Source organism: Gobio gobio, assembly GCF_949357685.1.
Source record: "Gobio gobio genome assembly, chromosome: 9".
Taxonomy (NCBI): domain Eukaryota; kingdom Metazoa; phylum Chordata; class Actinopteri; order Cypriniformes; family Gobionidae; genus Gobio; species Gobio gobio.
This window is the reverse complement of record NC_137115.1, coordinates 48,321,920-48,347,411: the sequence shown is the minus strand read 5'-3', so window position 1 is coordinate 48,347,411 and position 25,492 is coordinate 48,321,920. Positions and strand designations below refer to the sequence as shown.

General features: G+C 38.7%; 1 protein-coding gene across 2 annotated transcripts in view; it reads right to left on the bottom strand.

The window, feature by feature from the left end:
* rasgrf1 (Ras protein specific guanine nucleotide releasing factor 1) overlaps positions 1-21,767 on the bottom strand; it is a gene marked incomplete at both ends in the record, with an annotated part of 60,740 nt that extends 38,973 nt beyond the window's left edge. The window contains 2 exons of one of the 2 annotated variants that reach the window (XM_079825893.1): positions 956-1,062; positions 21,089-21,767. In XM_079825893.1, coding sequence (XP_079682019.1) covers positions 956-1,062; positions 21,089-21,364 — 383 coding nt within the window. The remainder of the gene's footprint in view (positions 1-955; positions 1,063-21,088) is intronic. The other variant, XM_079825892.1, reaches the window with a different exon arrangement.
* Between the last annotated feature and the right edge of the window lie 3,725 nt (positions 21,768-25,492).

The window sequence follows — 25,492 nt, the reverse complement described above, 5'->3', positions numbered from 1 at the left end:
AGCAACTCTCCGTTGGCTTGCGAGCTGGAAAAACCAAACTCTGGTCAGGCCAATCACATCGTGTATAGAGTGGGCACCATGCCAATGGTGAGTTCCCAGACCCAACATCTTGATGTGGGTCTGGCTTGTCAGGCTAGCATAATACAGTATATAGCAAAATACCTTCAACCATCATTGTTATAAGTCAGTCAACAAGACGAACTAGAAACCAACAAGCCCAAACCATTTTCTGATCTGTGTTTTTTTTGTTTTGTTATAACTTCCACCATATAAAACAATTAAATTTATATTTGAAACAGTTCTGTATATTGTGTATAAATATGCGTTATTTCTCTTAACAAGGTTGTGCCTTAACTCTCTCATGAACATAAACAAACTGAAATCATATCAAAATGCACATAAATCCTTGACTGCATAATGGCTCTTTGTTATTAAAGACACAACATGTTGTGCTTTGTTTGTTGGTTCCCAACAGAGAATTCAAACTCAAAGTTCATTACTAAAAATAAACAATATTCCCAGCAGAACCTCTGCAACATCCAAGACTGCTTAAACAAGCTTCAGGCTAATTATAGATAATGAGACGTGGAATCTGTCCACTTCGCAAAAAAAAAAAAAACCTCTGTATTAATTTCCCCCCTTCACATTTAAGCTGTGCGTATGGAACTGTATAGGAAGCATAAACAAAAGCAGAGAATTCTGCCATTATGAGAATGGAGAATGGAGGCTCTCTGGAGGCAAGTTCTCAACTCATCCCTAGGTACATCCCAACGAGGCACGGAAAATCCAAGGAATAACGCATGATCTTACAGAAATCAGTTGTAAATACACATTCACTGAGTTTCTAAAAAAATGAACAGCATATGCATTACAAACATAGTGATTTAATCCCTTTTTCTTCTTGTACTGAAGTAGACAACAGTAAGCTATATGATCACTGAAAGAGTTTGCTTACCTGGCATGTGATATTGCTGCCACCCATTCATCGCAGTCCTTAACGTCTTCTGTACGAAGCTCCACAGCCTTCTGATTCTCATGGTTGAAGCTGACAGTGAAATAATACTGTAATACAGACAGAACAGAAATGCATGTCAACTACAAAACTGGTGATAGTGATCTCACCAAGTATAGACCATGTTCCTGAATCAGATGTGAGGGATAGGTTTACAGTTAATGCCATGTTTGGGCTTACAAAGAGGGTTAGGCGCTTCTCCATTCTTATTCACCTATCATTTCCTTCTGATTTTGGGGAAAATGTATGGGTATAGGATAAGGTTTAGGGGTAGGAATTTAAGACTATGTTTTTGGACAGGAATGTTGTTCCAGTATCAATAAAAGGTGTTGATCTAGGAACTTCTTACTCTGCAAAATCACTGCGACCCTACAAAACTACACAAAGAATGAATTTGCTGCAGTGGTAGATGAAATATGAATCAATATTAGAGTTTATTTTGAACACCAACGAATGTGAACAATTTTGAAGACTCTTATGCTCACCAAGGCTGCATTTATTATTATAATTCTCTACACTCTAAAAAAAAAGGCTCGTAATCATAGGGGAACCTTTTTTAGTGCTATATAGCACCAATTTTGGTGCTTCAGTGGTTCTTCAGCGGTTCTTCAGAGGTGCTATATAGCACCTTAGTCAAAGAACCGGTGAAGAACCTCTGAAGAACCGCTGAAGAACCTCTGAAGAACCGCTGAAGAACCGCTGAAGAACCACTGAAGCACCAAAATTGGTGCTATATAGCACTAAAAAAGGTTCCCCTATGATTACGAGCCAAGAACCATTTTTGGTGCAATATAGAACCTTTTTTTTTTTAGAGTGTACACATTATTATTATCAATGTTGAATATAGTTGTGCTGCTTAATATTTTCGTGGAAACTGTTAAAACTGTTTCTGGATTTTCTGATAAATAGAAAATTCTAAATAACAGTGCTTATTGGAAATATATCTATTTATATGTATTTATCTGATAGATAGCCATATAAAGACTGTAAGACCGCTAAAATCTCGTTCAAAGGAAGGTAACGGGCTGCGATTTGAAGGCCATTGCACGTTCGTGTTTCAGCTGGGCAAAATGGATTTGATTATAATATTCTTTATCTGACTCCATTTATCATATTGTCGAATTTAGGACAGAATGCCAATTGGTTGTTTAGTCATTTATATTTAAAAGTTAGTCACACATTTAATCATTCCGTTTAACCATTCGTTTCCATAATCTACTTGAGAATTATGTTATTATATTACATTTCATTTTATGAGGTTTTTTAACATTAATATGAGTTCCCCTAGCCTGTGTATGGTCCCCAAGTGGCTAGAAATGTTGATGGGTGTAAACTGAGTTCTGGCTGTCTTTCTCTGCCTTGAAAATGAGAGCTCAGATGAGCTAATCTGGAATTTTCCTGTTATGACGTCATACCAGGAAAGGTAACCTCCCCTTCCTCTGCAACATAATCTAACACTCATTTCAAATCAAAGATGTCAGCCAATCACAACAGTGGGCATTTTCACTGAAGTCTCAAAGCAGACACGCCCCTTGAAACAGGACATTCAGCCAGAGGGGTAGTAACAGTATAGAAAAATTGCCTTTTATTTCTAAATTATGACATTTTTTAATGTAAAAATCATACTAACAATATAAGTACACCTCAGGAAACATTATAAAATAATAGAAAAATGCCATGCTATGGGACCTTTAAACCCTTGATTTTACTCAGTAGGCCTATGCATAGAATGTTACCTGTGTGTGAAAGAGAGAGAGAGAGAGAGAGAGTGAGAGAGAGAGAGAGAGAGAGAGAGAGAGAGAGAGAGAGAGAGAGAGAGAGAGAGAGAGAGAGAGAGAGAGAGAGAGAGAGAGAGAGAGAGAGAGAGAGAGAGAGAGAGAGAGAGAGAGAGAGAGACTTTGACTTTTAAACACCTTTTTATTTGACATTGTAACATTAAACAAAAAAGGTGTTTAATATAACTTTACACCTTTCCCATTACTACCACGGGAAAAGTAACTCTCCATCCTCCATCAAAGAAAACAAATTTGTGCCTAAGCACCACTTAATTCGAAAACTTATCATAGCATCATTAATTTTATAATATTCATATTCTAATTTAATTCTAGATTTAACCAAAGCTTTAAACAAGGCTAATATATTAACAGTTCTTCCTTCATTTTCAATTCTATATGCCTTCCAAATAGATAATTTTGCTTGACCAATCAAAAAATTTGAGAGAGTACAATTTTCTCTTTGAGAACGTGAATATTTACACCCAAAAATAAATAGTGTTTTTGAAAAAACCCAACCAAGACTTGATAACATACACTCTAAACAATTAAAGAGAGCATTCAGTCTTTGACATTCGCAAAAAGTATGAAACACAGTTTCTAATACATTGCAAAAACTACAAACTGGTAATATATCAGGATTACATTTAAACAGAAAGGATTTTGTTGGCATTGCACAGTGCAAAATACGCCACTGAAGGTCTCCTGAGCGCTTAGGTAAAGGACTTTTATAAAACAACCGCCAAGAAGGTGACTGTTCTTGGGATACAGATAAGAAACTTCTCCATTTTGTATCTTTCTTCTCTATTAGTTGTTTAGAAAATGTAATTTTAACACATACAATATATAATTGTCTTTTATTTATTTCTAGAAATGATTTGTGTTCTAGCTCTCGAAATGAAAGGAGCGGTCTTTCGTCTTTATCATCTTGATAACTATGTGGAGTAATAAACACCTCAGGAAAGAGGCATTGCTTGAACCCAGTAGACAGAAACCTCTCAATAAACTGTCTCAGTACCACTGGAAAAGATTCTTTCAGCTTGTTTAAGATATTTCCAACAATTCTCTCAGATTTTCCCCCAACTTGTCTACAAATTTCTTGCACTGAATTCCATTTTCTTTCCTCTAAATCAATTAAATCTTCTACTTTTGAAATACCTGCCGAAACAAAATTCTTAATTTCGGTATCTGATATAACTTTTTGGTAAAGCCATGAATTATAAAAAAGTGGTTCGTCAAGGCCAAAATGCTCTTCTCTGTCCGTTTTAAATTGATTCCAGACACTTAAGACATTCTTATAGAAACTAGTAAAAGAGACATTTTTAAACATTTCATTTGACATCAGAAATAATTGTCTGTCAAGTCCTCTTCCACCAGAGTTCCGTAAAATGGCTAAACTGAACATTATCCATGGCTGAGGGTTTCGATCATAGAGCAGTCTTTGAGCTATCTGTAATCTCATTGCCTTCACTTTTGAGGCTAGATGAATAAGGCTTTGACCTCCCTCAAATACTGGCAAACACAAGACTCCTGAATTCAGCCAGTGATATCCTCCCCAAAAGAAATCCACAAAGTGTTTCTGGAGTAGTTGTAAAAGGTCTGTTGGAGGGTCTAAAACGGACAGACGATGCCACAACATCGAAGCAGCCAAATTATTAACAACTAATACCCTTCCTCTATAGGACAGCTGAGGTTGAATCCACTTCCATTTCTGAAGTTTCCCCAACACTTTTTCTGCTATTCCATCCCAGTTCTTTGTCATGTATTGATCAGTACCAAAGAAGACTCCAAGTATTTTAAAACCGTCTGTTTTCCACTGGCACATTTGAGGAAGATGAGGTGGACTTTCTTCTTGCCAATGTCCCAGAAGTAGTGCATTGGTTTTATTCCAGTTCACCTGTGCTGAAGACGCTTTCTGATACAGGTCAAGACTCATTTTCAAGTGCTCAATATCTTCTTGAGATCGTATTATCACAGTGATGTCATCCGCGTAAGCTGTAAGGCTTACGTTAGTTACTTCTGAGATATCAGAATTAAGAACTGAAATGCCATGTAGATTTTTCCTCAAAAGTCTCAGCAAGGGCTCTATGGACAAGGTGTATAAAAGTCCAGAAAGGCTGCAGCCTTGTCGAACACCTCTACACACTGGAAAAGTTCTTGTTAAGACTCCATTAATCTTCAACATACTGTATACATCAGTGTATAGTAGCTGGATTTGTGAAATAAATTTCTCTCCAAACCCAAAGGCAGTCAGAGTTTTAAAGAGGTAGTGATGGTCGACTCTGTCAAAAGCCTTCTCCTGGTCAAGGGACAGAAGTCCAACATCAAGCTTGTATATGTCAGTTAACTGTAGTAGATCACGCACCAGAGACAAGTTATCAAAGATGGAGCGTTTTGGAACACAGTATGATTGATCTTCATGGACTATGGAAGCCAAGCATTCTTTCAGCCGATTCGTTAATGCCTTTGAGAGTATCTTGTAGTCTGTGTTTAAAATTGAGATGGGGCGCCAGTTTTTTAAGGACCTTAAGTCACCTTTTTTAGGTAATAGAGTTATTACGGCTCTTCTGCAACTCAGAGGTAACACTTTCAATTTTTCACTTTCAGTAAAAACAGAGTGTAAATCAGGTCCAATAAGTGACCAAAAAACTCTGTAAAATTCAGATGTCAGACCGTCCAACCCTGGGGATCGTCCAGCAGACTGTTGTTCACAAGCTTTACTTAGTTCTTCAAATGACAGTGAATGTTCCAGTTCTTTCTTGTTGTCGTCATTTAATTTAGGGACATCATTAAGAATATATTCCACAGCTTTAGGATCACAAGACTGGGCACTGTAAAGTTTTTCGTAAAAGGACAAGGCTTGTAAGATAATCTCCTCTTTATCTGATGTCTCTCTCCCATCGGGTAGTTTAAGATGATCGATTGCTTTTCTCTCTCGAACTTTCCTTTCCAAGGCAAAAAAGAATTTTGAGGAAGTGTCCATGTTGTGAAGTTGAGCGATTCTTGCTCGAACTATTGCTCCTTGGTCTCTTTCTTCATACAGATTTTTTAAAATGAATTTATGCTGTTCAAGCAGGTCTTCACTTTTCCCATCTTCTCCACTTATGGAGCTACTTAGCTTTAAAATGTCTTCTTCCAAAAGTTTTATCTTCTTTTTAGTTTCATTCGTATTATTTTGTGTATACTGTTGGCAGAAAGACTTCATCTGGATTTTTCCAATGTCCCACCATTGGCTTAAGGATTTAAACTGTGACCTTCTCTCTCTCCAAGCTCTCCAGAAAAGAGTAAAAGAGTGCACGAAAGAGTGATCTTTTAACAATCTATTATTAAAGTGCCAGTAAGATTTATTATGAGTATTCAATGTTGTGACCGTGACAGATATGTAGTGATGGTCAGATAGGGGTGTGGGACTAATACTGCTGTTAAGAAAATACTGTCTTTTAGTTTTTTGAACATAGATTCTATCTAACCTGGCTCCAGATATAATTTTTGAACTCATCTTCATCCATGTGTATTGTTTTTCTTTAGGAAAGGATTCTCTCCACACATCAACAAGTGCATGATATTTTAAAATATTTCTAAGCGCTTCTGATGATTTTGGGTGAGGCTCATCGTGATTCCGATCAACCGTATGATCAATTGTGCAATTAAAATCTCCGGCTACAACGATTACTCTTTCTTGGGGAATTCCATTAATCACTTCTTGTAATTTTCTAAAGCATTCAATTCTGTCAGATCCAACGTTAGGGGCGTAAACATTAATGAATGAAAAAGATAAACCTTGCAAAAAAATATCTACTTGCTGCATTCTACCAGGTATAATATCTATCATACTGAAATCCTGTCCTTGGAGTTTAGCAGATATCAGAATAGCAACACCAGCACTGACATTTGACCCATGGCTGAGAAAAACCTGCCCTTTCCACTCACTAAGCCATTCTGTCTGGTTGTATTTATCAGTGTGAGTCTCCTGTAAAAAGATTACACCTGTCTTCTTTAAAGTTAAAAAATTAAAAAGAGCAAATCTTTTCCCTACACTACGGCATCCATTAACATTTAAGGATCCAATGTTCAAGGATGCCATAATTATTAACAGGGAAATATTAATGCAGCTGAGTACCATTATTGCAAGCTTCATCTTAACCGGTTACACTTTTTTATCGCTACGTTGGATCATCTTTTTTACTTTAGTCATAATTTTCTTGAGACGATATCGTTTTTGTCTATTGAATTCTTCAAGAGTTGCATTTGTCATTACATATCTAGAAGAGGCAAGAAAGCCTTTCAAATCTGGAAAAAACATTTCCATCTGGGGATTCCTGGTGCCTTTAGTTTTATCAAGGAAGATACTGATTTGTTTTACAGAATATAGTCTGGAGTTTGTATCACTCGTTTCTAAAGATCCTGCTTGTGAACCGGTTTCTTCCATGTCAACAAAACTCCCTTCACTTTCACTTCCATGATCTGAATCATCATCTGACAGAATATTATCTGTACTTACATTTGACCACTGACTAAATTTCCCTTCTTCAGATTCATTTTCATTTGTCACAATACTTTGTTCTTCTGTGTCTTTTTGTGGTAAACAGGTAATTTCCTCACTTTTAGACTGAGAAGCTGCGTTTTCTGACTGACTTACATCAGGAATCTCAGCTCTCTGTTCTGGTTGTTTGCCATCGTTTATATTTTCCTCTTGGTTTTGAGGCTCTGAGTTTGTCTCTTCTCGCACATTAGAGCTGTCCTCTCCTGCACTGTTAGCAGATCTAGGGCACGTCTGCCGAACATGACCATGGTCACCGCAAACATAACAGCGCATCTGTTCTGTGCTGATAAAGATTGTGTAATCTTTACCTTCGATTGATATCTTTATCGCTACTTCTAGCGGGTCATATTGTGCGTTCGGTATTATATACGTGAATCGTCGGAAGGACATGATGTGCTTTATATCAGGATTTTTGAGTCCTAAAGGGATCATCTTGATCGGCGCAGTTACTTTACCGTAACGCTGAAGTATTCCTTTCAAAGTTTCATCTTTTATGAATGGCGGTACATTGGAAATAACTACTTTTTTGGAGGGACTAGATAACGGCAGTAATTGTAAAAACATATTGTTTACCTCAAGCCCTGTCTCGATTAATTCATCAACCATCTCAACTTCAGTAAGAAAAACAACAAGTGCTTTGTTCATCCTGGCAGCTGATTTAATATTTAATCCACCAACCTTCTGACTGACGGCTAGCAGAACGTCTTCAATGTTCATGTTCTCCTGTGGCATGCACTTGAATCCGTGTTTGAGAGTTAGACGCGAAAAAGCGTCGTTTGACTCCATTATTACTCGCAACCCTGCGCTATGCGCAGTCTGCGGGTAAATACTTTAACAATCCTTACGTTCAATTTATGAATGACTATAAACAATGAAGGTTGAAAAAGAAAAACAGAAAAGTTTTCGCACGCGTGCTCAAGCACCTGCAGTCTTCCCGCTACCCACAATCCCCTGAGCGAGAGAGAGAGAGAGAGAGAGAGAGAGATAGGGGACAGGGCCTAAGAGCTGGCCCTAGACAGAGAACAGCAGAGAATAAAAGAGAAAGAGCCACAGTTACAACTTCTTTTTATCTCTCCTTGACCATGTGACTGAAACCAAATGTATTCATTTAAAATGACCAATCAGACCAAACTCAAACATGACACATTCAAACTGACCAATCAGACCAAACTTCCTCCACTATACTAAAGGTGTGAAAACATTTGGCCTGCAGGCCTTTCTATTGTCTTCCAGATGGCCATTCTGATAAGGAATATGGGTTGACAACAGTAAAGCAAATTTCTTTATTGGATTTCAAATATCAAATATCTTTGATTATTTTCAATTCCTTCAGTCCCCCCTTGGCACATTTGGCCATGTTCATAAAGTGTCCAGAGGTGACACAGTCCACAAAGACATGCTTTCAAGACAAAAAAGAAGAAGAAAAAATACACAACAACAACAAAAACATAGCTGTAGCAACGTAGCAACAAGTTGCGTAGCTGTCAAAGGAGGGACAGAAATCTCTCAGATTTCATCAAAAAATACCTTCATTTGTGTTCTGAAGATGAACGAAAGTCTTACGGGTTTGGAATGACATGAGGGTGAGTAAATAATGACATAACTGTCATTTTTGGGTGAACTAACCCTTCAATAGAGTCCAGTGCATTTGCCAAGAAGCTGAAGACCATTGGCACAAATGAATACAAACCATATACAAATAACAACAAGTTAGCGATTCAGTGAACATGTTTTTTTTAATCTTGCAGTACTGAGGCCCAGCATCTCAGAATGCTACAACATAAAATACAAACAAAAACTCCTTTGCATATGCAAATATGACACAGTACGCCATGCATAATTTCACCAAGAACACCAGAAAAAAGGAACCAACAACTGTGTGGTTAAACCTCCCTGATCTTTCGGACTGATGAGTGAGAGTGCATGAAGAGTTCAGAGAACACAGATCTGCTGGGTCGCTGAGCGGATGTGCTGAGGGAAACTTCCCTGTGCCTGAGATAGCTCCAGCTCTCCAGAGGAACACCATAAAACATGTAAACTGGGAGCATGGCGCATTACATAACTGTATGCTACCTGTTACCTAGCAACTCTGTGCGCTAGTGGCTATGGCTCTGTATGTGCCACCCGTCTCTCTTTATTTCAGAAAGCCAGGCCTTAGCACTGAATCCCCAACAACCTCCATTTCTGCTGCACGGCAGACCTTCAAGACACCTTAGCGCTGCTAAATTACATCACAGGCATTTGTCTCATGCAGTGGAGATGCATTGGAAGCAGAAATTTCAGCAGACAGGTACAAACGCACAGATCCCTGTATAATATATTTGGAAAACAGTGCTGAAAAAAAGACTTATCATTCAAGAAAAATACTTGAATTAACAACTCAAATAGTGGTACAAGGTATTTGCATCCTGCGGATTAGACTTTGTGTCACTTCTCATTCACAAACAAACATGTATAACATCAGTAAGCACACATTTACTCCAAGGTAAATTGATGTATTCAGGTCACAGTGTAGGAGACAAGAGTGCACAGAATCATAGATAATGTATTGTAGAGATGTTTGGAACAACTCGGTTCACACCAGTACTCCAAAAATGAGAGAAAGGGAGAAACAGAGATAATCTGTATCACAAAAATTTCACTGTTCACCAATTAATTCCTGTTTGACGTTCTGTAAAGCTTGACTCAGCGAAAAAGCTTAACTTTGGGCCCTATTTTAACGATCTGAGTGCATGGTCTGAAGCGCATGGCTCAGGAGCACTTAGGCCGTGTCCAAATACACTTTTGCCAGTTTAACGATGGAAAAAACGATCTGCGCGCCAGGCACATGGTCCAAAAGGGTTGTAATGTCTCTAAATGAGTAATGGGTGTGTTTTGGGCGTAACTTGCAATAAACCAATCAGAGTCTCATCTCCCATTCCCTTTAAAAGCCAGTAGCTCTTGCACCATGGCGGATTCGCTATTTACATGGTGGAATTTGCGAGCAGAAAAACTGAACGCTTCTCTAGAGAGGAATCCTTTTATTTTTTATAATATTTTAAATATAGTTGATCAGGTCTTGGAAAAATCAAATGCTTATTAAAAACATTGATAAATTGTGGAAGGAACAAATCCAGGATAACAGGATACTCTGTCTGTGTGTGTTTGTTTGCTTGCTCGCTTTTCAATGCCATGTCAGATTTGTTTGCTATTTTCATGGCGAAAACAATACTATAATTATTACAATTGAAATTATAAACTAAATTAGATATTCAAGACCAGTTGTAAAGTTTGGTGGAGGGGGGATTATGGTGTGGGTTTGTTTTTCAGGGGTTGGGCTTGGCCATTTAGTTCCAGTGAAAGGAACTCTTAATGCTTCAGCATACCAAGACAGTTTGGACAATTTCATGCACCCAACTTTGTGGGAACAGTTTGGGGATGGCCCCTTCCTGTCCCAACATGACTGCGAGTGCACAAAGCAAGGTCCATAGAGACATGGATGAGCGAGTTTGGTGTGGAGGAACTTGACTGGCCTGCACAGAGTCCTGAACCCGATAGAACACCTCTGGGATGAATAAGAGCGGAGACTGCGAACCAGGCCTTCTCATCCAACATCAGTGCCTGACCTCACAAATGCGCTTCTAGAAGAATGGTCAAAAATTCCCATAAACACACTCCTAAACCTTGTGGAAAGCCTTCCCAGAAGAGTTGAAGCTGTTATAGCTGCAAAGGGTGGGCCACCTTCATATTAAACCCTACGGATTAAGAATGGGATGTCATTAAAGTTCATGTGCATGTAAAAGCAGGCGTCCCAAAACTTTTGGCAATATATCGTATGTCATATTGTTAGATATTTGACATATTGTTGCATAATTCTCAAGGTTGAAGTATGTTGTTTCTTTAACCATTTCCTTTCCATGAGCAAGGTCAAGACTCAAAGCTGGCTTAATTCTTTCAATTTACAGCCAGGTCATGTATATATTGCTTAGCTAACTGTTTTCGAGTGCACACACACACAATAAACATCACTTTTTCTTTGGGAGATCAATCAAGTGCTTTAAAACCACAATATGACACATATGAAGAACAATATTATAAAAAACAATGCTTGCAAAACCCATTAATGACAGGATAAACAGGCAATATCAAAGCAAATGTGCCTCAAGCCTACAAATTAGAAAACAGAGACTATTACAAAGTCAGATAATGGAGGATAGGGTGCTTCAAATAAAGGACGTGACATTCAAAAATGATCACTGTTATCTTTAAGCATAGTCTATGTAAACGAAACAAAGGAATTGTAAATAACACATTATGAAAGTTGCTGTATAATGTATGAGTTCAGACAGGTCCTTTCAGATTCTTTCATCAGACAACCGTGTTTCCCTTTTGTGTTGCAACCTGTTAACTGTCACGTCAGCCTTTGCTAAATAAAGTGAACCATGGTTTTGGGAAAGAAAATGGACTGTAAAAAAATAAAAGTGTACCATTGTGAGTCTGTTACAAGTCAAATCCATAACGCACAGCTATGTATGCCCTTTTTTTTCTTCATGTTCCCACTCCTCTGTAAAGGACAAACTGTATTATGTCTGTCTTGAGCACTAATGCAAGTGCAGTCTACAAGGAGACCAAAATAGCAAGCATCAGTAAGTCTACATGCACTCGCTCATTCTGTTGAGCTGCAGAAATGCAACTGTTCCCAAAAGAGAGATGAGTGTTTTGCTATAAATGGGCCCTGACCCCTTAGAGGTACTGAACAGAACAAATTTAGCCCAAACAGCGTTAGCATTAATGAAGGAGGCGCAACGCACTGCTACATGCTCCCGCAACACACACACACCATCCCTCCAACCACTCTTTTTCTCATGCAAATAGGAGTTGCCATAGGAACCATGGGCTCAAATGCAGATATATTAAAGAAGGGCCAATAAATGAATGGTAGAGCAGAGTGATTGCTATGTAAATACAATGACAATGAAAGAAAAGGTAGCAGGATGGTTTTCAATAAAACGCAAATTTGTGATGAATACGCCAGTACACAGATTGCCCAAAAACCCCTTTGTGCTGAGTAAGTGCTTTTTTAGATTAGAGAATAGCCATGAACACTGCAATCTAAAAAAAGAAAGACATTTCATTAGAAATTAAAATGGATTTATAAGCAAAGATTTGGAGACCGGTCTGTATACAAGTAAGTAAATATACACCTGCACACCTGTGTATTGCCGAACTCTAGACTAAATAGAGCGTCCCACTTTTTTGCTCCTGTTTCTGTGAGTTGGCACACCTGGAGAAACAGAGGGACAGTGCAATGCTAGATATGAATATGGAACAAATACTACATTAAGATTATAAGAGGTTACAAGAACCTCATTAGGTCTACAGACTTTTGATCTGATCTAATGAAGGTAATGATCAGGAACAAAAAGAACATCCGATCCTGATGTTGGGATTTAACTCACAAGGGACAAAATGATTGGAGAAGTCACCAAAGAGATATCTGCAATTTTTAATGGAAGATTGAGGTCAAAATAAATAAATAAATAAAAATAAAACACATGAATGGATAATTTCATCACAATAAGATCAATAACATGCATTTAGAAAATAGATGGGGTGAATTTTAAACCAATATAATGACTGTTGATGAATGTAAATATACCTTCCTGCGGACATTTCTAAAATTATTGCTATGTGTTCCATTAAAGGGGTACTTCACCACTGGAAAAATGGGCTTTCAATAAAACTTGGCTGCCAATACAGTAGAAAGGCAAAAATGTTTTAAATCGGTGCTATCTGACTAGAGAAAACAGAGAAAAAAGGCTGTTGTCTTCCCTTTTGCCAAATAGGTAGGAAAACTTCAACACCCATAATGCACTTGGCATCAGTAATTGTGATCACCATTACAAATTCGATTATTTGTGCAGCCCTACTTCTTAGGAAACTTTTAGTCATAATGCTGTTGACTTTTTGTTCTCGGGTGCAAAAATTTAAAGAGTAAACGTTTAGCGGGAGTGAGTTACTTTCATGTGTTTTACGGCAAACGGAGGTGAAAAACTGAAATAAACTGCCGCTCTGTCAGTTCCCCCACCGGTTCATACAGGTAAGATGATACATACAAATTATAAAATGTTCAGTGATAAACCTTCCCTTAAAATGACTGTTCTGTTCTGTCGATCTGACTGTCTGTGGGTGGGTATAAAAAAAATGCAGAAGTATAATCTAAGGAATCTAGTTTTCACAAAAGCCCTGGGGCTGTCAAATATGAAAATGTGTTTACGCTACAGAATAAGAAAACAAAACAAAAGGTAATCTTGATTTTTTAATTTCACAATTATGACTTTTTTTCTTAGAATTGCAAGTTTATAAGTCAGAATTATAAGACGTAAACTCGCAATTGCGAGAAAAAAGTCAGGATTGTGAGATACACAATTCTCTTTTGTATTTTTTTATTCTGTAAAAGCTTCCATAGTCAAAAGTCTGACTTTTGCTGACAAATAAACCTGATTTTCTCAGTTCAGGTAACACAGAGAACGAGTAAACATTGATAATTTACATACTACCGACATTTTAACAATATGTGAATAAATATTTGTAACCGGTCCTACTCGACCCGCTCTGAGCAGGATTCAAACCGAGGTCTCCTGTATGGGAGGCAGGCACACTAACAAAGATGCTAAAGCCCACAGCCTCTAGCTTGCCTCTGAGAACAGTGGAGTGAGGTTTACACGCACAGCTCTTACTGGCCTACATCCGTTAAACTCACCCCCCCAAACCTCACTCCCTTCCTGGTCACGGCACCAAATGTAACCGGTCCAACTTGACCCGCTCAGAGCGAGATTCAAACCAAGGTCTCCTATATGGGAGGCAGGCACACTAACAAAGATGCTAAAGCCCGCAGCCTCTAGCTTGCCTCTTGAGAACAGTGGTGTGAGGTTTACACGCACAGCTTTTACTGGCCTACAACCACTAAACTCCCCCTCCTAAACCTCACTCCCTTCCGGGTCACGGCACTAAATGTAACCGGTCCAACTTGACTCACTCAGAGCCAGATTCGAACCAAGGTCTCCTGTATGGGAGGCAGGCACACTAACAAAGATGCTAAAGCCTCTAGCTTGCCTCTTGAGAACAGTGGAGTGAGGTTTACACGCACAGCTCTTACTGGCCTACATACGTTAAACTCACCCCCCTAAACCGCATTCCCTTCCTGGCCATGGCACCAAATGTAACCGGTCCAACTCGACCCGCTTAGAGCGAGATTCAAACCAAGGTCTCCTGTATGGGAGGCAGGCACACTAACAAAGATGCTAAAGCCTGCAGCCTCTAGCTTGCCTCTTGAGAACAGTGAAGTGAGGTTTACACGCACAGCTCTTACTGGCCTACAACCACAATACTCACCCCCCTAAACCTCACTCCCTTCCGGGTCACGGCACCAAATGTAACGGGTCCAACTTGACCCGCTCAGAGCGAGATTCGAACCAAGGTCTCTGGTGTGGGAGGTGGGCGTGCTAACAAGGACGCTAAAGAATGCTGCCGCTAGTGTGCGTCTTGAGGCCAGGGGGGTGAGGTTCACATTCACATCTCTTACTGGCCTACAACCACTAAACTCCCCCCCCAAACCTCACTCCCTTCCGGGTCACGGCACCAAATGTAACCGGTCCAACTTGACCCGCTCAGAGCGAGATTCGAACCAAGGTCTCTGGTGTGGGAGGTGGGCGTGCTAACAAGGACGCTAAAGATCGCTGCCGCTAGTGTGCGTCTTGAGGCCAGGGGGGTGAGGTTCACACTAACTGCTCTTACTGGCCTACATCCGTTACACTTATACAAGTGGAAGACCAATGAAAGTATCTATTTTGACTGCTCTGCTCAAGACAAGTATTAGCAAAATGGCAGGTATCTTATGCATTTTAAGCTTGCCAGAGTAAATTATTCATGCAAATGATTTACACTGAATGAGGTTACAGTCTGCATGCCTAATATAAAGGGTGAAGTGTGTGTAAAGTCTAACACTGAGTCGTTGATTGTGAGGTAACGTCGCTCTAACTACGCTCTGTTCTTTAGAGGACGACAGACATGCACAGCATCAAACTCCATGCCGCATCCTGCTTTGTCAGCACAGGGACAGCTGTTCACAGGAAGGTCCTAGACTCACGTAGAATTGCGGTCCTTACACACACACAGATAAGCACTGCAGGCTGAAGACACCGCTAGGCAGGTTTAACCAAGGTAAAACATCTTCAGCTATGTGAGTCTCCACCACTGTCTAGTAGTCAAAAGTCGTGCTTGTAAAAAAAAGAAGAACTGATGCAGTTTTTCAGAGATTTTGTTTCAGGATCAATTGATAAACTATTCTAAATAGTGTATGCTTCAGACTGCCATATGGCTGCATTGATTAAGTCGCTGTCGCATCAGGTTGCTGAATATTAAAGCTGCACTCAGTAAGTCTCTGGCTCTTATACTGACACCTATAGGTTTAAACTACTTTCACTCTTTTACGTCAATATTTTTTTGCATGCATCTATAAAGTCCACATTTTGTGCATTGTTGGGGGGTTTGTGCTGGTGCACAGTGTGTCGCAAGCTCTCTCTCCCTGTTCAATGCAGTGCGGCTGTGTCTTAAACTGAGACATTTGGTGGTGTGTCGGCTATGGCCACCACTTGACGTCCTGCCGTTTGTCCTCGCTCTGTGTAGCTGCAGGTCATCACTTCAGCACGGGCCGCTTGAGAGGACATTTTATTTTTCCACTCATACTGATTCCTTTTAGACTGTCTGGTGGATTACACACATGCTGATCCATACCATGTACTTTTATGTTTATAGTTTGTAAACATTGGAAAAGGGATTTATAATGTGAAATTATTATTATTGATACTATTATTGTTATTATTAGTAACCAGGTCCAATACATTTTAGCAGTTCCGAAAGTAAAAATCCCATTCATTTTTCCATAGGGAAATGTATTTTTAATAACAATTTATAAACGAGACCTGTGAGCTCTGAGGTTTTTAATCAATGATATATGCTTTTGCTGAAGCCTTTAGCCCATTATTTAAAAAAGAAATTAAATAATCAGTTTGAACAGAGAAATTCTTGGTGAAAAACTGCATTACCCACGATTCTGCAAAGAAATCTCAACCAATCAGAGAATCATGCGACAAGCATGACGTAATTGAGTCTCTCTACACTCTCAAACTACAAAATATAACATTTAAATCAATAGTTTAATATTCATGTTTTAATTTATGTCATTCGAAATGCATCATGGGACTGTAGTTCTTTCCTATGGTGGCCCGAGAGAGCTCAACACGCTGCAACTGAAGAAAACAAATATTCACAACGCAACCAAATACAGAAACATGCTGAAAACAACACAAACCACAACGGAAATGTTTCCAAATAAATTATTTTATTCTTAATTAATGGTTTAAACCAGGTCAAAATAAATGCTATTTGCAGGGCATTTCTGTATTTAGTTGCGATGTGAGTATTTACAGCGAGTTTCTGTATTTGGCTGTGTTGTGAGTATTTGCAGCATGTTCCTATATTTGGTTGTGTTGTGAGTATTTGCAGCATGTTTCTAAATTTGGTTGTGTTGTGAGTATTTGCAGTATGTTTCTATATTTGGCTGTGTTGTGAGTATTTGCAGTATGTTTCTGTAATTGGTTGTGTTGTGAGTATTTGCAGTATGTTTCTGTAATTGGTTGTGTTGTGAGTATTTGCAGTATGTTTCTATATTTGGCTGTGTTGTGAGTATTTGCAGTGTGTTTCTGTATTTGGCTGTGTTGTGAGTATTTGCAGCATGTTTCTATATTTGGTTGTGTTGTGAGTATTTGCAGTATGTTTCTATATTTGGCTGTGTTGTGAGTATTTGCAGCGTGTTTCTGTAATTGGTTGTGTTGTGAGCATTTGCAGCGTGTTTCTGTATTTGGTTGTGTTGTGAGTATTTGCAGTGTGTTTCTGTATTTGGTTGTGTTGTGAGTATTTGCAGTGTGTTTCTGTATTTGGCTGTGTTGTGAGTATTTGCAGTGTGTTTCTGTATTTGGTTGTGTTGTGAGCATTTGCAGCATGTTTCTGTATTTGGTTGTGTTGTGAGCATTTGCAGTGTGTTTCTGTATTTGGTTGTGTTGTGAGCATTTGCTGCCTGTTTCTGTATTTGGTTGTGTTGTGAGTATTTGCAGTGTGTTTCTGTATTTGGTTGTGTTGTGAGCATTTGCTGCCTGTTTCTGTTTTTGGTTGTGTTGTGAGTATTTGTAGTATGTTTCTGTATTTGGTTGTGTCGTGAGTATTTGCAGTGTGTTTCTGTATTTGGTTGTGTTGTGAGTATTTGCAGCATGTTTCTATATTTGGTTGTGTTGTGAGTATTTGCAGTGTGTTTCTGTATTTGGTTGTGTTGTGTCGTGAGTATTTGCAGCGTGTTTCTGTATTTGGTTGTGTTGTGAGCATTTGCAGCATGTTTCTATATTTGGTTGTGTTGTATTTGCAGTGTGTTTATGTATTTGGTTGTGTAGTGAGTATTTGCAGTGTGTTTCTGTATTTGGTTGTTGTGAGCATTTGCAGCACGTTTCTGTATTTGGTTGTGTTGTGAGTATTTGCAGCGTGTTTCTGTATTTGGCTGTGTTCTGAGCATTTGCAGTGTGTTTCTGTATTTGGTTGTGTTGTGAGCATTTGCAGCCTATATCTGTATTTGGTTGTGTTGTGAGTATTTGCAGCGTGTTTCTGTATTTGGTTGTGTTGAGAATTTGCAGTGTGTTTCTATAATTGGTTGTGTTGTGAGAATTTTCAGCGTGTTTCTGTATTTGGTTGTGTTGAGTATTTGCAGTATGTTTCTGTATTTGGTTGTGTTGTGAGCATTTGCAGCACGTTTCTGTATTTGGTTGTGTTGTGAGCATTTGCAGCCTGTTTCTGTATTTAGTTGTGTTGTGAGTATTTGCAGCGTGTTTCTGTATTTGGTTGTGTTGAGTATTTGCAGTGTGTTTCTATAATTGGTTGTGTTGTGAGAATTTGCAGTGTGTTTCTGTAATTGGTTGTTAGTATTTGCAGCGTGTTTCTGTATTTGGTTGTGTTGTGAGCATTTGCAGCCTGCTTCTGTATTTAGTTGTGTTGTGAGTATTTGCAGTGTGTTTCTGTATTTGGCTGTGTTGTGAGCATTTGCAGTATGTTTCTGTAATTGGTTGTGTTGTGAGTATTTGCAGCGTGTTTCTGTATTTGGCTGTGTTGTGAGTATTTGCAGTATGTTTCTGTAATTGGTTGTGTTGTGAGCATTTGCAGCATGTTTCTGTATTTGGTTGTGTTGTGAGTATTTGCAGCGTGTTTCTGTATTTTGTTGTGTTGTGAGTATTTGCAGTGTGTTTCTGTATTTGGTCGGGTTGTGAGTATTTGCAGCGTGTTTCTGTATTTTGTTGTGTTGTGAGTATTTGCAGTATGTTTCTGTAATTGGTTGTGTTGTGAGCATTTGCAGCATGTTTCTGTATTTGGTTGGTTTGTGAGTATTTGTAGCGTGTTTCTGTATTTGGCTGTGTTGTGAGTATTTGCAGTGTGTTTCTGTAATTGGTTGTGTTGTGAGCATTTGCAGCATGTTTCTGTATTTGGTTGGGTTGTGAGTATTTGCAGTGTGTTACAGTAATTGGTTGTGTTGTGAGTATTTGCAGTATGTTTCTGTAATTGGTTGTGTTGTGAGCATTTGCAGCATGTTTCTGTATTTGGTTGTGTTGTGAGTGTTTGCAGCGTGTTTCTGTATTTGGCTGTGTTGTGAGTATTTGCAGTATGTTTCTGTAATTGGTTGTGTTGTGAGCATTTGCAGCATGTTTCTGTATTTGGTTGTGTTGTGAGTATTTGCAGTGTGTTACTGTAATTGGTTGTGTTGTGAGTATTTGCAGCGTGTTTCTGTGATTGGTTGTGTTGTGAGTATTTGCAGCACGTGTTGTCAAACCAACAAAGTTCTTTATTTGCTGGTGTTTTTTCTATTTGCATGTGTTTTCTTCAGTTGCAGTATGTTGAGCTCTCTCGGCCACTGTACTTTCCCTTATTAACTACGCAGTCTTGTACTTTTTGTCCAATTTTCAAATGTTTTTTTTTTTTTTTTTAAAGTTTGTATTCTGATTCACCTTGCATCTGGCTGGTATGGATCATGGCTTTTAACAGACTTTTTTCCAATCCCAATGGGGAAAATACGTGCAGAACCAAGGCAGCTGAAAAAGTGAGCTTATTGCGGGCTCTGATGTACTTTATTTCATGACACTGCTGGTCATGTGATTTCAACATGGTGGCCTCCATTGAAAACCACCCACTCCACATAGAATAAAGCCACTTTTCTCATGTTAGAGATGACACAACATTTTTGATCATATTTGTCAAAAGTGACATTTATTTATTTATCTATATCCCATCTGAACAAGTAAAAATGTGGAGTGCACCTTTAAGTAAAGCTAACTACACGTATGAATAGGAGCATAAGATAGCCTGTAAAAATGTTGATACTATCACTATGAAATCAAGCAAGGATGGCACAAAACACCATAACATTACCATAACTATGTTTCAGTGATAACTACATTAAATAGCCAACTTTAACATATTTGAAAAAGATGATATGACATATTTGAAGCCAGAAGTCACTGGGTTTAGCCTAATCAGCAGCGAATTACAGGAACAAAGAACATTAAAATGCTGCATAACACCTCTCTAGACGCCTAAACAGTGTCTTGCGAACATAAAGTTCAGTTTTGGGAGCGATTTGTTACTAAACACGTTGTGAAGACGCAGTTGCCAAGGTAGGATGCTATTAATATCAGCGCGGGAATTAAATCAATACGTCAAACAGACTGCGATTCTACGCCAGTTTTCCGCATGATGGCGACTCTGAGGTTTTTAAAGTGCTTCTCTAGCGTCATTTTCTCTCTTGTGTGAAGCAGGGAGCGGAACAGGCAAAACTTAAATGACTCTGAGGAGAAACGCTGGAAAATAAGATCCATTGTTCCTGGAAAGCTTAATGGATATCAAACGATGAAACTTGCGTCGGTAAACTGTTGACTACCGATAGAGTGATCCTCACACTTAAGTTTACCGCATAAACCGCTGTAGTAGGCCTACTTAAAACAATTCTGTCAATTCCTCTCCTTAGTGTTGTTATGTCTTAAGTGAAAGACAAAGAAAAACGCTAGGCATAATGTTATGGACTCATAATTTCTCGTTTTCCATGAAAGTGGTGACTGAAACTGTCGTGTCCTTTTGAGTTTCACTGTCGAAGTCTTACAGGTTTGAAACATTGAGGGTGAGTAAATAATGACAGCGTTTTGACTGCATGGATGAACCAGGCCTTTAATGACTACGAACAAAATCATATTTGTAGGCTAATTCGTTTAATTTATGTAATCGCAAGGAAGTATATCAATAATCATACGCATGTTATGTAACGTCCGTAATTGGCTTTAACTTTAACGTAACGTGATGCCGCTCAAAAGATGCTAATTTTCAAAGAAAAGTAGACATGACTGACAAACCATTTTTTTTTAAAGTAAACGAAATATCACATACAACAGAAAAAAGAAAAGAAAATTCTCAGAGCACTGAGCAAAGCAGTAGATGCTGCCTGCCTGGTGGTGAAATTGTTGGTCGTCTCCAGCGCATGCTCATCATTTTTACGCATAAAACAAACCCCCAGTCGCTGCTGGCTGGAAACAGAATGCCCATTTTTAGATGCCCTACCCCAAAAGTAACTCTATTCTGACGGTCTATGTCAGCATGTATGAAGTATGCACAAAAGTTGCCATGCCGTTTTTTTCGTACCTGTTTTTCTAAGCACTCCTTTGCTGATAGTGAAGGTTTGGGTGAGGGCGCCCTGTCACACACACATCCCTCCAACAGGTATAATCCCGAAGGTCGCGAGCTGGACTCGCTCTCAAAATAAAAAAGCATATTTTGCAACAGAGCAAACCACTTGGTGTGCCATTTTGTGTTGTCGGAGCTCTTTTTGCTTAAACAGCCTCGCCTCGTGCCATCCTTCTTTGCCAAAAGACCCAGGTAGGTGACATGACCATCATTAAGTCGAATTCCCTTCTGCATTTTTGTGAAGAAGATGCTGGTTTTGGGAGGGGGGGGGAAAGGCTTGTTTCGGTCCTTACATCTTCTTAGCACGAGATCCCCGAGCAGACGGGCACTTTCTGGATTAGAAACGAAGCCTGGCACGTTCTGCCCATCCACTGCAATCACCGCCTTGGCATGAAGTAGGGAAGAAGCGCTGAGAAAAACGAAGAATGCCAAAGTCTACCATCGTAATGTTGTCGATTGTGTTCAAGCTGCGGGGAAAGATGCAAAACGCCTCCCGTGAGCTCTTCTGTGAGGCGGCGAGCGGAGAGAAGTGGGCTACAGTGTGTGCGAGTGATGGTTTGTCGCGTTCTCACGTGAAATTCTCTATAAACCAGTGCGCGCGCTCACTGCTGAATGAGGCAGTGGCGTCACGTGATCTGGCTTCAGAACCTCGGACAGAGCGACTAACGGTACTTTTACAGTCACTTGAGTTCATTTTAGATCTGTTGCACAGATGAGGACGGCTCCGTTTCGCTTCATACGACGAACGAGCCATAGTTAGACTTACTTGCCATGTTTACACTACGCGTAACATAATCTGAATATGTCATCTCCTCAAACGGCGAATTTCATTGCAACAGAGAGGAGGCATAGTGCATTTATGGCAGTAATAATAATAAAGACGCTATAAAAAGCAACAAGTTAATTTAGGACGTGCTAACTTGCGAATATTATAGTCACTGCAGATAAACCTAAACATACAGTCACATTAAAGTGCGTCTTGAGTGCTGTTGCTTATATAATGTAAGTAAGATATAAGTAAAAATGCTAATACAAAATTTTGCATTAAAGGCACAATATGTAAGATTTATTGCATTAAAATATCCAACAACCACTAGAATAATGTGATATATTTTGTTGACTTGTGTACTTAAATTATCCCAAATGTTTCCAAGAATGTTTAAATCCAGAGAAATAAGCAATTTTAACCAGGACACGGACAATCACATCATACCCATTACCCTCGACTTTGGTTTTATTTTGTAGAAACCATGGAAACATCAAAGACGCTTTAATATGACGTGTTTTATTAGACGGGTGAGCAACTGTTTGGAGACATTCATCGACAGAAAACTAATGATTGTTCTACAGCTCAACACAGTTAGTCTCATTGTTTAAATCTCTTTTTCTTGATTTACCGCGAGTACCATGTTTTACCATGCCTAATATCGATCTAGCTCACTGCAGTGTGCAACAAGTGTCTCATAGTAGCCGCAAACGCTCAGAGTAGCATTATAACATAACTTTCAACACACTCAAATGTATCTAATATGATAAAACAGCGCTGCGTTACCCCACATACACATGAGCGGAAGAGCTCGTCTGCGGTATAATAAAAGCTCGGCAAAATTTGTTCGCCTTTGTTTTGAATAAGCATACTCTGGCAGTGAAAAATTACATATTGTGGCTTTAAAACGTTATTTAACATAACAGAATGCTAAGCGACAAATAACGATTCCTCTGGGGTGAACAGGGCTGCGTTCAGCCCCGACAAAACATTGCAAAACGTTTTTTAAAAGGGAACGGTGGTGCGTTGAACACCCGGTTCTGATGACACAGGAGTTGCAACTATGGCAGCTGAGAAGACCATTCTTTGAGGGTTTTTTTAATTAATTTTCGGAGCCTGATGAAATCGGTATAAATATATGTTTAATACTGCAAAACACGCTCAATGTTAGTGTCACTGCCATTCCTGTCCAGAATAAAAGAGTGAAGGGATTTGTGGAAACTGTGGTTCCTAATTATTGTGATCCAACATTTGCCTCGCATTTCAGGATGAAAAGACAATCATGTCTTCTAATATCTTCAATTGTTACATATACTGAGCTGCAGTGGACACATTTGTAAACGACTTTACTTGGACCCATTGTGTCTCTTTAATACCACATGGTTTATATACACTTTGCTGCTGATTGGGCTGACATTTTTGACACACCCACCAAACAAGAGAAAACGTATCTCAAACAAGGGGGTAATCCAGCACCCGGAAAGCGTACCTTCAATACACTGTAAAAAATGATTGTGATTTTAACGGTGTTTTACTGTAAAAATGCTACGGTGAAAAACAGTTAATTGGTTAACAGAAAGTTTCCGTACTACGGTGAATAACTGTAATAGATATAACCTTACACTTCATTTAATTTTACAGTAAAACACCATTAAATTTACAGTCTTTGGAAGTGAAAAAGAACAAGTTATTGTGTAATTTACAGTGAAAACCCGTAAATTGACATTCCCAGAATTCCCTGCGTGACAGTTCGCATTTGATGTATTTCCATTGCAATAACTGTTTCTTCTTTGTTTTTTCTAATCAGTTATGTACATTAGGGTTTTATGTTACATCTGATGTTGTCAAATTAATGTTTATTGCATTTTTAAAATTTTATGTGTTTTACCATGATGTTGTTTAGTGTTTGTGTGAATGACACTGAGCACCTTCTATATTAGTATTGTCCTCTTAAAAGCTGCTTGTGATGAGCTTTGATTCATCACGTGATTCTCATCACCACTGTGATTGGTGGTTGTCCGTATCAAAGGTACATAACAGATATTAGTATTTCAATAGGTTGGTAATTTAACATTATTTCAGTTAATGATATATGTTTTTTTATCGTAAATTGTTTACAGTGTAAACATAATCATTACAATATAAAACTTTAAATTATACGGTTTTGAACTGTAAAATTGTTTTTTTAAACCGTAATTATTACATTATAAACCTTTAAATGATACGGTTTTGAACTGTAAAATAAAACAGTTTTTAACCGTAATTATTACATTATAAACCTTTTAAATTATATGGTGCTGTCCCTAAAAATGTTACTGCCGTATTTTTTACGGTAAAGTTCTGGCAACCACAGCTGCCGTTTTTTTACCGTAAATTTTACGGGGATTTTTTTTACAGTGTAGGGGCAGCCATTGCTAACCAAGCCATCAACTGCTGTTAGCATTCCATTGACTCCCATTCATTTTGGTGTCACTTTGACAGCAAATAACTTTACATCTGAGGCGTTTAAAGACTCTGTCCATTGTTTATTTCTAAAGAAACACGACAATGTATAAAAGGCTCCATTACCTTGTATCTTACACGATTGCCCCGTAGAAGCCGTTTTTGTAAAAATAGGCTAACGATTGCGTCATAACCACGCGACTCTCTGTCGCGCAGTAGAGAAATTACCGTATAGACAGGAGGAGAAGCTCGCAGGCAATCTTTTACTGTCTATGAGGCAATTTATTAAAATAAATACTATGCAAAATGACAAAATAATTCATCAGAATACTTATTCTCCGTCTCTGCAAGATTCGGTGATTCAGATTTCACTTTGCACAACTACTAGAAGACTTACAACTGTCAGAAAGGTTGCTCACGTCACATCTACGTCGTCAAGCTCAGTCTGAGGCTGCGCAGTATGCTCAGCCATCAGGAAGTGAGTGCTTCTAATTGACTTCACTTTGGTCGCTGTGTCCATTTCTTTTACTGTCTATGATCTCAAACCCTGTTGCACACCGTTTCCAGGAAACATGACGTTCAACCCGGAAACCGTAGCAAAACGTTACGCACCGGTTTGAGCTTGAACGTGCCCCAGGTGTTTCACGTCATAACTACCACCGCTGTGGTTGACCAATCAGAAACATGCACTTGAACTCTCCGTTTTATGTTTTAAAAAATATTATACTATAAGCACAGACACATTAAATAAATAGAATTATACATAAAAAAGTAATTACATATGATAAATTATTACCTATGTACTCAAAGTTTGAGGTTGCACACTGGTGTTGCACTTTTTATTTACACGGAACCACGTTTGAGCTTCCGCAAGGACCAATGAGGTTTGTTTTCGCGTCGGTTGAGCTTCTGTTTATGTTTGCTGATCAATGTTAATATGTGAATAAAAGCCTAAATTCAATCTGTTCATCATATAAAGCAATCGAGTCAAAAAATTTGAATAAACCAGCCAACTCATAAGGATTAGTTTTAGGATCTCTTTATGAACTTTTTGAAGCGTCAAAGTGTCAGTTGTGTAGCTGTCAATGCAGGAACAGAAAGCTCTCAGATTTCATCAAAAAGATCTTCATTTGTATTTTGAAGATGAACGAAAG